At 39.5% G+C, this 18,444-nt stretch overlaps 1 protein-coding gene across 1 annotated transcript in view; it reads left to right on the top strand.

Moving 5' to 3' along the window:
* fgf11a (fibroblast growth factor 11a) overlaps positions 1–18,444 on the top strand; it is a 126,450-nt gene that overhangs the window by 59,194 nt on the left and 48,812 nt on the right. The window contains exon 2 of the mRNA XM_047387003.1: positions 7,984–8,094. Within this exon, the coding sequence (XP_047242959.1) occupies positions 7,984–8,094 (111 nt within the window). The remainder of the gene's footprint in view (positions 1–7,983; positions 8,095–18,444) is intronic.

Raw genomic sequence — 18,444 nt, 5'->3', positions numbered from 1 at the left:
CTTGTTCTCTTTCAGCCCATGTTGGTACAGCGCTTGTTTTACTGAATAATCACACTCTCTTACCAGCTGTCTGCTTTCTGAGCAGTATGATGGCTGGACATTCCCATACAGATGAACATGGCATTTTCAGGCATCTGGAAATGTATCCAAGAATGAATCAGACTCACTGTGGTCCATAATCCTCTTCCTGGTATCTTGGCAGGATTCTTTAGATTTTTCATGACTTAAACTGTATGTGCACCTCCGTTTAACTCTGCTGTCAGGGAAATCAACCAATTAGAAGCATGCAAAGCTATGACATTATCATTTGTGCTTTCCAAAATTGATTAAAGGCAAAGTAATTTGTAATTTTGTTTTTTATTTGAGGAAGGCAAAAAACAGAAACTCTTAAACATCCGTCTCTCATTGTTCTTAGATTTAGTAAATAGAAATAATAATAAAAGTCTGGTTTCATTTAATGTCAAAGTGAGAAAAATATAGGTTATGTTTGATTTTATAACATGCATGTAAATATCTGATTTAAGGTAAATGTAATTGCAAAGATCGGAAACGTCTGCAAGAATCTGCTTGTATTTGATCCCACCAAACCCATAAACAGTTTCTGCGCTACAGTGATCATAATTCATCAGTGCTGTTGCACATCTGTGCTCTCCGGGGAACGACTGCTCGGCTGCTGACACTGACAGAACGGTGAAGGTTTCAGAAGTCTTCCCGACAAACAGATGGACGAATAATAATCTGCAATCAGCCATCAGTTTCAAGTGGTCTGGCTGGGAGAAAAAATTATTTAGCACACCTGCTGAACCATGCTGAGGTGAATCTAAAACCTGTTTAAAACACTTTTTAAATGCTTAGTGGTGAATTCTCGGACATTTACCTTCATCTGCCACTTTTCCTCCAAGTCCTCTGTCTCCCCTCTCCTTGTTCCTCTGAGTGACAGTCTGTCATTCAGCTATTAAGTGCTGCCACTTTTCCCCACTTCATCTGTTCTTCACAACTCAAAAAGAGCAACAGTAAGGGCTTTCCCTGCAGATTAGGTATGCAGTTTTTGGTATGAGATGGGGAAAAAATACAGAAGATGAACAGACTGAGGGAAGAGGGAAAAAAATCAGTCAGAGAGGGAGAGAAAATATGTTAAATTACATAGAAACCAGGTTTTAATCTAGAGTGGCAGTGATTTTTTATGTATTTATGTGATATGTTGCAATTCACAACCAAATGCTGGCAAATCAAGATAAATACCACATGCAAACACTGATGTAAACCAAACACTGAGACCGCCCATACACTTAGCAGTAGGGGGTGTCAACATGTTTTAGGTAGGAAGAAGAAGAAGCTGCATTAAGCTGCACTAAACCAAACACAGGGTAGCTCTAAGTTATCTTTACTTACTGTGCATGATGAATGACAATGGTAATAAAATGATTGTATATAAAATGGAAAACGTTACAATTTGAAATTCCCAAATAACGGTCTGAACAAACCTCAGATTATAAAAGTGTAAAGAAAGTGTAAATAAAATGTCTTAATGTATTCTCGCTGTTTCATTGGAACACATATGCTCTTGTACAAAGGTTTCCAAACAGCCAGAGTTTCTTGATATCTTTTGATCAATATTTCACTCAATCTCGGTCCAGTCCAGTTACTTGACCATGGCTAAATGTGGCTAAATGTGGAAATGCAAAATAGGCTGCAACCCTAAAGAATGCAATAATCCTTCTAAGACCTGACACCAGACCTCAGAGATGCATCCTCCTTTGGTCTATCACCATTAATAGGTCTTTGTGTGTCACTTGTTTGAACTACAGTCCTATTTTCTGTCTGTCAAACTGTTTTATGTGGTCATAGATAAAACTGAAGAAAGAGAAACAAGCTACTGTCTTTCAAAAAAGCTGCAAAGCTTTAGCTGCAAAGATGCATCAGTGCCACTAGTGGCTTGTGTAATATTACACAACATAGCCACCATTAGAGGCCAGGCCTGTTCCCAAATGGGCAACGTCAAAATTATTTAGCGCGCAACCCAGATCATTTGTTTTCATGCCGCCCCAAAGGCTTTGCTGCCCTGAGTGGCGAGCCAAGGTGGACACATCAAAAGACGCCTCTACTTATGTTTTTACCTTAAATCCTGCTGCTGGTTGACCTCAAAGCTGCTCTTTCATCACAACATCCCATTCTCAAGCCACAAACCCAGCTAACCCTTATAAAGGAACGTTGGTTTGCTGTGACTGACTAATATGCCTCTCCAATGCCTCCAGCGCTGAGAAATCAAATCTAAATAGTTTGTTGCTGAAATGTTTTGGTGTCATCATAGCACTGGTTCAGTGGTGAGTGGTGAGTTTAGGAGATTTTTTACGTCTGAAATATCAAAGTTAGCCAGCTGGCTTAACAAACAAATATTCCTGTAAAGATGACCGGAAACTGGACCTAAAAAGCAGCCAACATCATAGAAAAAACGTTAAGTACTTTCAAAAAGTTAAAAGAAATATTGAACTGCAAAACATAAACGTCAGAGAAAAAGATATGTAACATCACAACATTGTTTATTCCTCTCATTTGGTTGAAATATTCCCCTAAAGAACAGTTTGAATCATTTGTTGTTCCTGGAAATAAATCGTGGTATAACTTTTAGTTTAGCTCTGTGTTTAAATGTGATCATATGTGCTTTCAGCCGAGTTCATACTGTTGGAAGTGTCTGAACACACAGGTTGGGAATAACAGTGCATCACAGTGGTAAAAATAACATGAGCTGCAGCGCAGTTGTCATTTGACATTATGGAGCCTCGGGGTTCAGGGTGACTTTGATGGTTGAGATTCTTAATATGGGAAATTAATCCCTCTTTCTTTATTAAGTTCACTCCTTAACTGTCTTTGAATGCCTGTTGACATTCAAAGAGGGAACAGATCCTTCTCCCACTCTTCCTCACGTCATTTCACAAATCTACCATCTGTTCATTCTGCATACTCAGGTTGGCTTTGAACGTATTTGTTTTAGTCCCACTGATTAACTTTTACTGTTATACAAGGACGGACTTATAAAGACTTGACACCTTTAGTAACCTCAGCTTTTGTGAAAAGTCTAAAATTTCACCCATATAGCTCAGTCAGTTTGGACTGAGAGCCTCTGTGATTAACAATTCACAAGTAGTTTTACAGGTTCTTGATTGGGTTTAGGTCTGGACTTGGTGGCATGATGCTGCCATTACCATGCTTTCCACTTGGGCTATTTAGGGTGATTTGCAGTTGTAGTTTTCCACCTGTGTTATGCATATAAGGCAGAAGCTTCACTTTTGGTCTCATCTCATCAGAGCACATTCTTTCGCATGCTTGCTGTCTCCCCTACATGTCTTGTGGCAAATGTGACTTCTTATGGATTTCTACCAACAATGGCTTTCCTCTTGCCTCTCTTCTAACAACAAAAGCCAGATTTGTGGATGGATGATTAAAACATGTCAACAGATTCTCCCACCCAACAGCTCCTGCTGTTACTGTGGACCTCCTGGGTGCTTAACAAATTAAAACCTTGAAGACAGTTATTTGCACTGGATGTTATTTAAAGGTATAAGAGTAAAGGGGGCTGATCACAAATGCTTTTCCTTCCACTTCACAATTTTCTTCTTTGCACTGGTCTATCTCATAAGATCCCAATAAAATACATGAAGTTTGTAGCTAAAATATTTGATAATGTGATAAAATATGGAAATGATTAATGGGTATAAATACTTTTGCAAGGCACTGTTTGTGCACATAAACCTTTTAAGTTTATCATTCCAGCTCAAATGTGGTTTAAGGAGATTTCTCTTACTTGTAGCTCGGAAGATGCATGCCTGAGAGATTAAGCGTAAAGGCCAGGAGTTCTTATTGCTGATTTTTTTTAGCTCTGCACTAGATGTCATCCATTCGCTTCTGTCCAAGAAGTACTCCGTCTGTTTGAAAATGCAGCAACATTACCAAACAGAGCAAAGGCAGAGACTCGTTAAAGGTCAGCGGTGCATGTTTGTTGCTCAGATCCTCTGTGCCCGGCAGCAGCCATGTTCAGATGCACATGGCCCGCTGTGTGGTCTGGGGCTTAATTTGAGATTAACACATAACAGATTACCACACTCCACATCTGACCTTCTGTGTCTAGTCAGCTGGCGATGGATGGATGATGGCTCTTATCTTTCTGTCGTTACAACGACTGAGGCTCCATGCAGAGGATACGGTCTGCCATGAAAGGATTTTAAACATGTTGTGTCACAGGTTTATTATAAAAGTGGGGATTAAACAGAAGAAATCCATGACATGATGGTTAAAAGTATAAAAAGTCAGCCTGAATTTGATTTCCACAAGGACATAGATTAATAAAGTGTTTGTTGTGACTGCTTAGTTTTATTGGAGTTTTATTCTATTATTTAAATTTTTTATCAAATTTTACAGTTTTTATATCTTTTATATATGTGTTTTTTATATATTTTTTATTGTTTGTTTTATCTTGGTCTCATTTTATGAAGTTAGTGGGGAGGTTTTTTTTGTTTTGTTTAATTATTTATTTACTTGCCAGGCTGTGAGAAAGTGTTTCCCCTGAACAGATATCTTCTGTTTTTTTGATGAAATACAAAGAATTCATTTTCAAATTATGATGTTATTTGTTAAGGGTTGAAAAGCTACCAAGACTAACTTGGTTCAAGTCTAATAACTGGCTGAGTCACACGTCAGGACACCAGCTACCATAAAGTGTTACTTTCTTTGCAGAATTGTTTTAATACAGTTGTATCTGATGGATTTTGAGCATCAATGGGCTGTTTAAGTTCATGCCCTAGTATCTCACTCAAATTCGAGTCTGAACTTTGACTAGGCCACTCCAAAACATGTATATAGTTTCTGTTGGGGCTATTTTAGCTGTGTAAAATGCTGTGTTAAGTTTTTCTAGATGTAATAAGATGCATACCTCACATAAAGTTGCACTTTTTGCCTCATCAGTCCACCGAGTATATTTCTAAAAGTCTTTGGGATCATCAAGATGTTTTTGGCACATCTGAGATGTGTTTTTGTGTTTGTTTTAGAGGTCTCCAATGGTTTCAAATTTTGCCCAGTCATTTTTCTTATTGTTGAAACATGAACATTAATCTTAACTGAGGCAAGTGAGGCCTTTAGAGCCTCAGATGTTGCTCTGTGTACTTCTGTGACCTCCTGAATGACTTTCAAACACTGGAGCTTACTAGTCTCTCAGCAAATTGCTAGGATTTCCACACTGATAGACATCATTAACTTGGTTTCTCCTCTGTTGTCAAATTTCTTTAAATTGGAGCAAGATATGTTGCTTTTTGAGATCTTTAACTTGAATCTACAGGTGGGGGCGGAAATCATACCTATGTGTGCTCATTCACAGTTATTTCCTGATTTAACAAATGGGTGCCATTATTTGTTCACTTTTGCCTAGGCTGGCTTGGTTGGCTTTAATTTGTAAAGTAAATTAATTATTTACCTAGGTTATCTTTATTTTGTTGGGATTATGATTATTGATTAGTTAATATTTATCAAGAATTATAATTAAATATCATAATTTGAGAAAATTAATTTCCTAACCAAAAATCCTCATTTATGAATCGAAACCAGAGATGTCCTCTGGTGTTGTAATTGTGGCTCAAAGCCTTTGATAATTACAATTATTAAATTCTCGGTAATAGTTGGTAACTATTATTAGACGTCACTGTTTAATCAACCATTTCTGCCAAAACGTAGGGAACTTTAACCTTATTTTGACTGACAAATCACAAAATAAACACCAACGCCTTCTCTTTATCTACGTGAATATTTATTAAATCAACAGTCCTGATACAATTCGCTCTTCGATTCAATAATCTTCACCTAATCAAGCATGCAAAGTTCTACACAAAAGGCTTAAAATATCTAACTAAACAAAATAAAACAAAACAGCAGTGGGTGTGTATGGAATCAAACCAGCAATTATGGCAAACAAGTGAGAATGTGACGCTGAGCGAAGCTCGGGGAGGCCACTCCCCAAAGTGTAGCTCAGCGGGACACAGGCAGTCATAAACTTCCTCCATGCAAAGTTGTAAACCCAGAGGACAAAGGGTAATAAACTTTTGGCAGCAAGCTAGTAAAGCACGAAGTTGAAGACAAAGATGGTTGATTTTAACCATAAGGTTATTATAGCAGTCCAGTTTCTCAGTGCACCTGCGCTCAGGTGTTCGCACAGTAAAAACACAACTTGCGAGACTCAGCGGCCTCCGAAATTCAACAGCAGTCAAGTTTAAAAAAAAAGGTTGCATGCACATACAATTCAGAACACATTAGGCTATAAGTGGCAACTCTGAATCGCACTAAGATCCTCCTCTACCCTGCCCACGCTATTTCTAATAAAGAAATAAAAATAAAAGGATGGATTTTACTCGATGTTGTCTCCTCTGAGCAGAGGGAGGGAGAAGGAGGGGGGGAGAGTTCCACACGTCTGTGTGGAACTCTCAGCAACGCGGATACTCAGCAACGCGGATACTCAGCAACGCAGTCCGTTTTTCGCCCTTTGTGACCTCCTTGGCAGAAAGGTGAAAAATATGATGGACCGTCACTAGTCGACTGGAACAAAAAAAACAAGGAGGTAAAATTGCGTCTCCTTGAAACTCCGTGGTTTTTGATTACGTGTTAAACCCACGTAAGGTTGCATGCACATTACCTGTTAAACCCTGTAAGCTTAATTCACTTAGTTTTCTCGTTGGCCAACGGGGAGAATGAATTAAAATCCATGTGTGACTCTTTCTCCAGAATGCTGCTTCAGATGCCGGTAACCGCGTCTTGGTCCCAAGATGAAAGCAATGGTGGGCCGTCTCATACTCTGTTATATAGTTGACTGTGGCCTCAGAGCTGCAACGGCCTCAGAGCTGCGACGCCCCCATCCTATCAGCTGCAGTTCCTGCTGGGATTTGTACTAGCGGACTGTCCTGGGATACAAAATGCCCGAAAACCCCGGAAGGCCTGGTGGCGTCCAGCAATATGCAAATGGTCAAATATTCAGCAAAACATGGTCCAACAATTTCAGATTAAAATTAGTTTGATGATCTCAAACATTTAAGTGCGACCAAAAAGCTAAATTAAAAAACTCTGTAAATGGGCCAAATACTGTTTGATGCACTGTATTTCAAGAAAAGAAAGAGTCTTCGTGTCAGTTTGCTTGTACACCTTGGGAAGTTTAAATGAGCAGATTTCCCTGTTAGTATCTTTCTTTATTCTTCACGCACTGAAACCTCCTTTCTATCAATTGAGGGCAAACTGCAGGCTCCCCCCATGCGCCTCAATCCTCTTTCATATTTGATGTGATTCATCAAAAGTTGATTGTAGAAACACTTCAGCCTCCTGACATTTCTTCGGATCCTCCAGTTAGCCCTCCTCAGCAGTTCAGAACCAGAAGAAAAACTCATGTTAACTTAAACAAGTCAGATGCTAAGAGTTAGCATTTCAGTTAGCAAACTTATAAGCAGGCCAGATAAACAAACTGGATATAAACCTTTTACTGGAACGTTTTGATACAACTAGGTTTATCAAGTAAAAAGTGTTCTGTGGGTGAAAAATACAACATCCAAAACTAGTGTAGGCAAGCTAAAATGTTTAGTTAGTGTATTTTATAGGCTATTTTAAGCTAACATTGAAGTAAATTAACACAACTTGGAGGCCAAAACTAGTCTTGCATGCATGCAGTTACACAAGCTAAACTAAAGAAAACAGCTAACGGTGTCCTTTTCTGAGTTAAACCTGTCTGAGAAAATACCTACTCATATGCAAGCACAAATCCCTCTCTGTCTGAATGTTTAACAGAGTAAATAGACTTTTCTCTGTGTGGCTAGGCTCTGAGGTAGGCGTTTGCACTGATAAATGCCACCTGACAAGTGTGTGTGTGTGTGCGTGTGTGTGTGTGTGTGTGTGTTTGAGAGAGAAAGTGTGTGTTCCTGGAGGCTAACATGTGTCATTAACACTATGTTTGCTCTGCAGAGCCCCAGCTGAAGGGCATCGTCACACGGCTCTACTGCAGACACGGATTCTACCTCCAGATGCTGCCGGATGGCACCATGGAAGGCACAAAGGACGAAAGCAGCTCCTTTTGTAAGTGAGAGAACTAGAGTTTGCAAATTCATTAGCTGCCAGAGGTTTCTGATTCAGAACTCAGCCAGTATGTGCGCCACTTGGTTTTTCAGCTGATGAGTTATGTCATTTATGAGAGGAGATAAATAAATCTCAATGAAGTCCTGGATTCATTCTAGGATTAATCAAGAAAATTTATGTGATGAGGTGAACTTCGTGAACAACCAGATTATTGCCTCAATTTTCATTTTCTTCAGTCCTGGTAATGCTCTCACCATCTCCACGTACCTTAGCATCTCAGGCACCATGATCTGATCCAGATGTGGGCATCAAAGACAGTGGGAGTTATTCTGACTGGTCATATGACTGGCATGCAAGGCATCAGTGGAACGTAGCTGGAACATTTTAGCCTTCCAAATATAGCAGTTCATGCTGTTCTTTGTGAAACTAATCTTCTGTGTACTGATAATGAGATGGTGGCTGCCATTCAGTATAGTATGCAGTCCTAGCTAAAAAAAACTGTTTTATTATTTATTATCGACTATATTTCCATAACTACTGGGTCACTTTCCTTGACACACATGTGAACTCCATTGGCATCTCATTCTTAATCCATGAGGGAAATCTGCCCACCTTGTGTAGCCATAACATCTTCACCTCTTCTGGGAAGCCTTTCCACATGGTTTATCAGTGTGTTTATGTAAACTTTTGAATTTTTAGATCATCATCACTGATGTTGGTCAAGAAGGTCTGGCTCACAGTCCCATGAATTCTTCCCAAAGGTGCTCCATTGGGTTTAGGTCAAGACTGTGCAGACCAACAAAGGTCCTTCCATCCAAACTTGCTCATATCTTTATGGAGCTTGCTTTCTGTACTGGTACGCAGTCATCTTAGAACAGAAAGAAGCCATCCAATGAAGTTTGGAGCATGCAATTGTCCAAAATGTGTTATTGCGCTAAAACTTTAAAAGGTCAAGAATTGTTTCACTAGTAGCTACATAAACCAGAGGGGCACAGTTATTCTAGAGAACATATCTCCACTGCTCTAGAGTCCAGTGGCAGCATGCGTTACACCACTGCATCCAGCGCTTTACATTTCACTTGATGATTCAAGGCTTGGATGAAGCTTCTTCACCATGGAAACATACTCTTCTTGGGCTTCATGCGAGTGCCACATGATGTTTGGAGTAATGTAGCTACTGACTCTGCGGAAAGATAGCTACCTCAATGTACCTCAGCATCCGCTGACCCCACTCTGGGAATTCATCTGGCCCACCACTTTGTGTCTAAGTTGCTCTCATTCCCAATCACTTTTACATGATATCGGGATAAAGGTTAAGAAGGTTGTCATCAGTATGGTCAGGACTGAAGTAGTTGTAGTTGTAACAAGAGTTGTGATTGTGGCGTGGTTGCTTGTTGTAGTTGAAATGGATTTGGTTATAGTTGTGGTTGGGGGTTATTTTGTTGTCATGATTACGTGTCATGACTAAGTGTTGTTGAGGTCATTGTTGAGAGTTAGGTGGTTGTAGTAGTTGGCAAGGTTGTAAATGTGATCATTCAAAAACTGATTTTTCTTCATTGTCAGTATACCAGGTATAATGATATTGCAAATTGCTTTCATCAGAGAAAATCCATCCATTTATCATCTATACCCTTTTATTCATGCATAGTCGTGGGGTTTTTTGCCTATCTCATTATCTGCAGTGGTCATTGGGCAAGAGGTGGGGTACACCATGGGCAGTTCGCAAGTTCATCCAAGGGCAGTTCTTGAGACCAATTAACTTCATTGGCATATGTTTGGCGTGTGGAAGGGAGGAAGCTGAAGTACCTGGAAAGAACCCAAACATGTACAGACAGAACATGCAAACTTTATGCAAATAGGCCCCAGCCGAGGATTCAAATTCAGGACCTTTTTGCTGCAATGAAACAGTGTTAACAACTTCACCACCATGCAGCCCAAAAAGAGAGAATGTAAAATATATCAAAACTTGTTGAAATAAATGGAGACCAAATATTTGTGTTTTTTAATTAAATGTCCATGAGGGAAAATAATGACTGGCACAGAATTGTAGTTTTGTGTTGGATGGTTATAGTCGATGTTGGGGAGTGTTGTCGATGGAGGTTGTGGTTGTTGTTAAAGTTGGCCTGGGTGTACTCACACTTGTTAAGGGATTGGTGGTTATTGTAGTAAATGTTGTTGTTGTTGTCGTTATGGTTGGATCTAGTGTTGTTGTTGTTGTCTTGGTTGGTTTTTTTTTTGTAGTCGTCAGATTGATAAATGTATGAGGGATTTGGATAGGTGCTTTCCTATTTGTAAGGATTAATTAAAGATTGGTTTTACAAATGGATCATCATTTGTCAGAAAAATATCCAGGTCTTCACCCCACTATGACCAATTGCCTTAAAGCAGGAGTATAAGCTAAATAATTAATAGTATATACGTAAACATATTCAATGGTGATAAGATCTGGGATAAAACTTCAAAATGTTTCTTTTCTTTTCATCTTAAGTCTCCATACAAACACATCATCACATCTCGACCTGCTTTGGGTCATCTCCTCTGTGATTACTGACTAAAACCATCGTATCCCAAACTCCAGGAATCCCTTCAGCCCTCCCAGAGAGATCAATATCGTATTATACCATTTATCCCTTATGTGGCAAAACAGCAGATTTTTTTCTGTCAAAACAACAGTTTAGGTGGAAAACATCTAGTCGGCAAGATTTCAGATTTACAACCTACAGCAAGGAGTGGAAAAATCGCAGTTTGACTCTGTGTGAAGCCTATATTTCAGCTTTTTATTAAAAGGTCAGAATGTTGAAGTGTTACCAAACTAGATCTAACTTCTAAACCTTCCCAAGACATTTGTCCTGAAGCCGGCCAGGGTTTCTGCAATGTCTTTATTGTGTTTTTGACAGGTAAAACAAGCACAACTGTCAAGTAACAACCTGATGAGTCCAGTATCTCTGGAAAAACTGGTGTGAATGGAAAGCCTGCGTGACAACAGAGTTGCAAATGTGATCGAACACGTCCAGAAAGCTCCACTGCTGCTGATTATTCCTGCTCTCACCTCCCGCTCTTATGTAACAGAACACCTACGCTCGGGAAAAATGCCGGCGCTTGGTTGAACTTTAAACAGTTTCATGTCCAATCTGAAATATTCATCACGTAATACCGCAGGGCACATCCGAAGGCGAGCGGGGCTCATTTCCCAGACAGGTGTAAAGATTGTTGTTGTGTAATGCCGCTTCGCTGCTCATGTGGCGGAGCGTCGAACATCAGTCAGCAGAGGTCACCTCCACATTTCTGTGTTTGCGTGGGTCCGACTTTACCAGCTCATTTTATAACAGCTGTAACTCCATCAGACTCCAGATGAGATGTAAAACCATCCTTGGCTCTTTTTTGCATTCTTAAGTCACAGCTCAGAAAATGTTCCCTTCCTGCCTGAGTTGTATTATTTAGTCGCTCACATCATTGGAAACTGGTATCAATCAGCAGCACAATCATCTACCTGACTGCACAGGACATTAAAAGAGGAGGCAAATTGCTGCGTGAGCATGTTCGGCTGCCCTGAGTGGGATATGCATGAAAGAGACTGTGGAGACATTCACTGTAAAACGTAACTTTGAACCAGACAGCCTTCTGTTTCAGCTGCAGCTGCCATCCTCCCTCTTATATCTCAAATGGCTTTTAAATATCTGCAGCCATTAAACCTTTGTAGGGAAGCCCTAGAACCATACATTACATGTGAGATACTTTGATTTCCAGCGAGTTGTTTAGATCTGTTTGATTTTCTGCTTTTTTATCTTTGCATAAATTGTACCATGGTTTGACTGTAATTCATGACATAGTTGCTCTCCTTCACTCATTAACTGGGAGCACCATCATGACAACAATTTTTGTTTGGTCTGTTTCTAGTTGTTGAATGCTTTCGATGGGGTTCTGGGGGTTCTTTTTTAACCTCCTGCATCAGCTGTAGCAATTTTGGAAGGAAAATTACTCATGGGAAGGTTCACCACTGTTCACCATTTGTGGACCTCGCTCAAAGAAATACAAGTGGCTTGGTAACCCTTTCCAGATTGATCAATGTCAGTGGCTCTGTTTTTCACCTGTTCTTGAATTTCTTTGGGTCGGGACACGATGTGTTGCCTTTTTGACCTTTAAGCATACTTTATGTTGTTAGATAGGTTGTATTTAAGAAATTTCTTGATCCTACAGGTATAGGACTAAAAACACCAGGCAAACAAAAGAAATGTGTTAGTCACAGTCAATTAATGATTTACCAAGGGGGCATTTTTTACACAAGACCAGGTTGGCCAGCTTTTTTCCATTTCATAAATGAAAACATAATTTTAACTGCATTTTGTTTAAATCAACGTTTTGGCCTATTTTCGACACAACTGCCGTCAAATGTTTGTGATAAATGATAATATTAACACTGTGTTTCACATTTCTCTGGAAGAATGCTACCCCACTCTTCTTTCAGATTCAGTTTCAGCTTGAATCTGAGGTCACAAACTGTTGGTCAGATGGAGCAAAATTCATAGTTCCACCATTTATGAAACCAAAAGATTTTCCCAAGTGTTTTGGGATCATCAACACATTTTTTCAGAAATGTTTTAGCACTTTCCACTGACCACCACTGTCGAGTGGATGGCATATTTACCCAGTCCCTTTCAAATTGAATGGTCAACACTGATCGTCACTGTGAGGCCATCATCGCCTCATTGGTTAATTTTTTAGGCTGCTGGATGAGTTTTCAAAGCGCTTTTAGAGTGATTTAGTAGGCCAGTCACTTGTGAGAAGGTCTTACTCCATTTGTGGATAATGGTTCTCACTGTTGTTCGCTGGTGTCCCACAGCCTTAGAAAAGGCTTTGTAGCCCTTTCCAGACTGATGGATGTCAGCGATTTAGTTTGTCATATGTGTTTGAATTGCTGTAGTCTGGATTATGATGTGTTATTTTCTGAAATCTTTTGGCCTTCTTCGTGTTGTCAGACAGGTTCCATTCAAGGGATTTCTGCATTCTACACATCTGGGTGAGTAAACAGGCCTGTGAGTGGCTAGAGAAAATACTTGGGTTGTCATTAATATTAAGCCGTGTTCGATGATTTGGAACATTTAGGTGTAACTAAAAAGCAGCAACGGCAGGCTGGCAGTGGTCGTGAAATGGTTTGGAGGATTTTTTTTTTTTGCACACTTTGGGGCCCTCAGGACCAATTTCAACAACAAAGCAAATAACGTGAAACCTGCAAAGAGACAAATGCATTTTTCACTGCATTGTATCTCTGGACACTGTGGTGAAAGTCTGATTTAAAACTTGATGCGGTAACAGACTACCATCACCCAGCGGTAAAACTGGACTTGGTTACCATGGAGACACAACCCAGGCTGGAGAAGAGACAATGCAGACCAAGAAATAACAGTGATTTCTTCGAGTCTCCCTACTGCTTTGGCATCAAGTGGTGCTGCCCATCTCCAAACTGCTGTTTGATCTGAATTATTTTTTATTGTGTATTTTTTAATTATTTGAAATGACAACAACTTGCTTGTTGTTGTTGGGGATATGGTCTCTTAAAAGAGTGACCCACTTCATTGAGAAATATGTCAGCTTGGGTCTCAGAATAAAGGCTAAGGTAATTAAGGTAAAACCTGAAGTGCAAAAGAAAAACTGTTGAAGCACCTTCTTTCCAAGTGAAAAGAAGAACTCTTTCCTCGCCTCACTTTTCTCCCTGCTCTGTTACATAACAGCCTAAAAGAGCCGAGAACACGGAAGGAGAGAGAAGGAAGAGGGCAGGGGCAGGGGAGGGGGAGGCAGCTCCTCTGACCTCCCAACAGAGGGACACAGTGATTGAGGAGCCATCAGCTTCATGCCAGCTGCTGCATCTCCTCGTTCTTTTTCTCTTTTCATCTTCACGTTTTTCTTTTTATTTAAATATCTCTCTTCCTCTGCCAACCCGTCTTGTCTCACTGGCTCACTTTTCTCCAGCAGGTTACCTTTCTCTCTTTCTTCCCTTTTCTCTGATCCTCTTGCTCTTTTGTTTCCAGCCCCATCTCGCTTTGTGCTTTAACTCTGAGCCACTTTCAGCTTTGTGACAACTATCACCTAGTTAGGGAAACCCTGAGGGAACTTCCATAAAAAAAGTGATAAAACTAAAGCAGGGCCGTACAAAGGCACCCCCCATCTCTTTTTGTTTCATTAGATCCTCTCAGGGCTTTGGTTCCTTCCTTTTTTCCTTCTCACCTCCTGGTTTTGTTTGGTTCAGATACTAAGAGGTTATGACAGCAACGGTAGGAAGAATGGTCAGAAAGAAGTCCCCTTTGTGGACTACTTTTCTTTCTATGTTCAGGTTCCCTGAGTCATTGCCAGAAAGGAGAAATAGACAATCACATAACTTTATGAACTTAAATTTATAATTACTGCATGAAATGAGCAGCGGCAGAACATTCAAATAAGCTTAAGGTCAACTCCTGCAAGTATTGTGCAAAATCTTCTCTTTCAAGTAGCCAGACTTACTACACAGCCTTCTGCAGGTTATCTGAAGGTCTTTCAGAGTTTTCATTGGATTGTGTTTGGTTTGTTCGATAATGTTCAGTCCGATTCTTGTATTTGGCCACAACAGCATATTGTACAAAATCTACATTTAAAGTGGTGGATGTGTGAAAGAAAGAAAAAAAAGTGTCCAGGCTTAAAAGTACTATCCACAGAAGATAGACTGTGTCTGTAAGTCATGTCTGTAGGACAGAAAAAGTCCAGCAAAGATCTAACAGAGGACCTAATGGATGCATGATCATTCAGATGATTAACTGTAGAGGCCCAATCACTGTGCATATCCCACAATGCACTTCAACAGCTACTCGCAACTTAAGCCCTGGGTTACACAAGCACAATTTGTAGGAGAGTCGGATGCAGAAAGGAAACTTGCAGCACTTTCTGCATTGCCAGAAAATGAAAAGTTACTTTGCTCCCAAACGAATATTTTGCTGATAAACTGTGCAGTGTGAAATGAGTTCAAAAGGCATTTTGCTGTTTTTAAGCACAAAAAATATAAACAACATCCACTTTTAAATAGCAACTGCAAACCTCAAGATGGAGCTTAGAGAACTGCAATGTAGCAGCACACTCGAGGAACAGTATGACTGCCTTCATCCCTGAAACGATGCCTTAACACTACCCCCAATGTTGTCCAATGTTGGCGAGCCTGTGTGAATTATAGCCTGAGTTTTCAGTTCTTAGCTGACAGGAGTGGCCCTTGGTGTAATCTTCTGCTGCAGCCGCTGCTGCCCTTTTACTTAAAGGTTGTACGTTCAGAGACATTGCTCTGGATAACTTGACTGTAACTAGTGGTTATTTTAGCAACTGTTGTTTGTCATTTTAAAAGTCTACCTGTTTTCCTCTAGTTCTTACCTTGAACAAGAGCAAGTCTACTCTGTTCTTTTTCAGTCTATCTTCTGTGAGAGTTCAATATAGCTCCTAATCAGAGGCGAAAAAGGGAAAATGCTCAAATCTGTGGAAAGCAAGTGAGGAAAATTCCTCTGTCAGAGAACAGCAGACATCTATGAGGAATAAAAAGAAAAAATAACTGTGCCATATGAAGCAGAAAAAGAAAGAGGACAATCATAATATCAAGCGTTGATAGCACTCAAATACAAGGGAGTAATAAAGAGATAGGAAGGAAAGGCTGCAGGGCAGAAGTCGGACAAAGATTAATGGATTGGATTAAAGGTTTCACAAGACCGAGGAAGTGACAAGGGGCAAAAAAATGGAACAGCATACATAAAAAAATACAACATAAGTCAGGAAAGTGAAGGAAATGATGGAAGTGACAGGCAGACAGATAAAGACTCAGAATTATCATTTATAGGAGTTGATGGTAAATAACAGGAGCGTGAAGGTAGTTGTCTTTAGAGTCATAGAGCCCTGGGAAACCAGGCATGAACCTCAACCACAAGTCAGAATTTTAAACTAATTTATTTTAGACAGAAACTAGCAAACAAGGCTGTTTTCAATCCGCTGAAGACTTAACATCAGCATTATGTGAATCAGGGTGAGAATTAAGTGTCATAAATATGAATTAATGATATAAAGCAATTATATACACATACCGGTGGGATAACAAGGCATTTCATACCTGCATTTATAACCACCAGTAAGTTGTGATGGAGGCAGAGATGTGTTGGTCTTGACCCCTCCTAGACTACACATTAGCTCAGTTTTACGGTTTGAGATCTTTTCATTTGTCCAGAGTGAGAAAGGGGTCTACTTCAGGTAAGATCTCGGTCCCTTTGCAGACTAGAAACAGTCTGGAAAAGTCAAGTTATATGTGAGTAAAGACATTCAGCAGGGAACCAAACTAGTATGGTTTTTCCATCACCCATCCATCTGTTTTTCTTCATCCAGCCGTCTTAAAATAAAAAAGTAATAACATACATAAGATATTGACTGCTCAAATAAACTCTACACATTCCTACTTAAAAAGAAATCCAAGCCATTGCTTTAAGATAAGGTGATAAAGGTCATTTTTCTGATGTGCTGACTCACCAGCACCCTGGCCTCTTGTAAAATCAACCATGCATCCCAATGAGCCCAATCAATGTGTTTTCAGCTCATTCGTAATACCTGAAACATTGTGTCCAGATAAACATGGAATGAGTTCATTTAGATGTTTGTACTGCTTTTTAATCACAATGCTCTTATCTGCTCAGTTTCTTGTGTGAAACTGAGCAGATCTAATCTTCCTTCTCCTTAGAACAACTATGCAGTACGTTGTAACAATTCGGAGCTAAAGCTCAGCATTCAGGCCTCTGTAAGGCCTAACCTTCCTGCTGTATTGTCTCCCCCTGTGCTCAACCTTCTCTCGTCCAATTTCTTGTTGTTTATTTATTATACAGGTGATCTCAGGCTTCAAATTGACATGGGGGATTGATTTGGTTACATCTTTTACTTCATTTCAGAGAGACGAGAAGAAGAAAAAGGTTAAAAAGAGATAGCATGGCTATTTTATATAGACAGTTGTTGTAAATATGAATCTGGGAATATTATTTAATAATTAATATTAATATTTTAATATTTTATCAAATAATATTTCGGTCTGTTAAGGGTTGTCCTGTGAATACCAGCCCAGTAAGGCGATGGTATTAGGATAAAATAGAAAGGTGTGAGACGAGCTCTGACATTATTGAACAGCATCAACTCTGCACATATATGGAATGAATTCACACAATTTATTAACAAAAATAACTGAACTCAAAGTCAAACATATTTCAATCAACAAACTCTTTACTATGCTAAAACAATCCAACTAAACTACCAAGCAGAATTAAAGAATAACAAAGACTAATGGGCTATGTACAATATAAACAAGTTGATTAAAGATGATTGAAATCATGACCAAAAAGAGTGATGCAACATTACCATGCAATGTTTATGTTTGAGAACCAAGGATTATCTAGAAGAATCTGGAAATTAAGTTAAGTTAGTCTTGGAACTAACTTAGGCAATAATCAGCAAACGTTTGGACAACCATTCACAAAGCAAGATCAGATAAAATATCATTTTAATAAAATAATGTTTTATTAAATTCTGCTGAATAAAACCAACCTTCTGGATGACCATTTCACAACGGTGTCTAATTAGCTGCCTTTAGTTATTGAAATAATATTCAAAGAAATATTTTTAAAAAAGGGTATTTTGGAAAAGAGCCAAATCTTTCTGGAGAAATGGGCTTAATGGTGTTTACTTAGTTATCAAATCTAGTAAATGATGTTCAGGGACGATTATTCACTAGCTTGAAAACCAACAACCTTTCTGTTTAATAGTCTTAGTGCTAGCACGTGTCCTTACCGGCTAGCCGTTGAGCTAACAAAGAAGCGGAGAGCTTAGCACCAGAATCAACACATACCTTTAAAATACCAGGATTAATAAAAGGGTTAAAATGCATAAGCGTGGACAGCGCGTTATGAGCAATGTTCTGGTTAAAACCACCCTTTAAATAAAGTTTATCTTAACTTTAAAACATACAAAGAACACAAAACGGCACGTGCCGTAGCTAGCCTACTAGCGCTAAAGATCGCCAGGTTCCACAAAACAAAACTTCATAGAATGAAAACGTTCAGATTATTTCATCCTAACTGTTAATCTCTATATTATTCTGCCCAAACACTTCACCTCGTGAATTGTGGTGAGGAATGTTGTCCAAGCGACGAAGTTCGAAGAAGATATCCACCGTGAACAAAAGGGTTAGCTTCCCGCTAATTTCCTCAGTTTCTCCCGATCAGAAGGTGCGTTCGTTCTGTGAACAACGGGTTAGCTTCCCGTTAACCTCCAGCTGTGGATGAAGAATGGACGTTGTCCGCTGCGGTTTCTGCCGTC

The sequence above is a fragment of the Girardinichthys multiradiatus genome, chromosome 14 (assembly GCF_021462225.1).
Source record: "Girardinichthys multiradiatus isolate DD_20200921_A chromosome 14, DD_fGirMul_XY1, whole genome shotgun sequence".
Taxonomy (NCBI): domain Eukaryota; kingdom Metazoa; phylum Chordata; class Actinopteri; order Cyprinodontiformes; family Goodeidae; genus Girardinichthys; species Girardinichthys multiradiatus.
The sequence above is the reverse complement of the archived record's forward strand: the minus strand, read 5'-3'. Positions and strand labels throughout refer to the sequence as shown.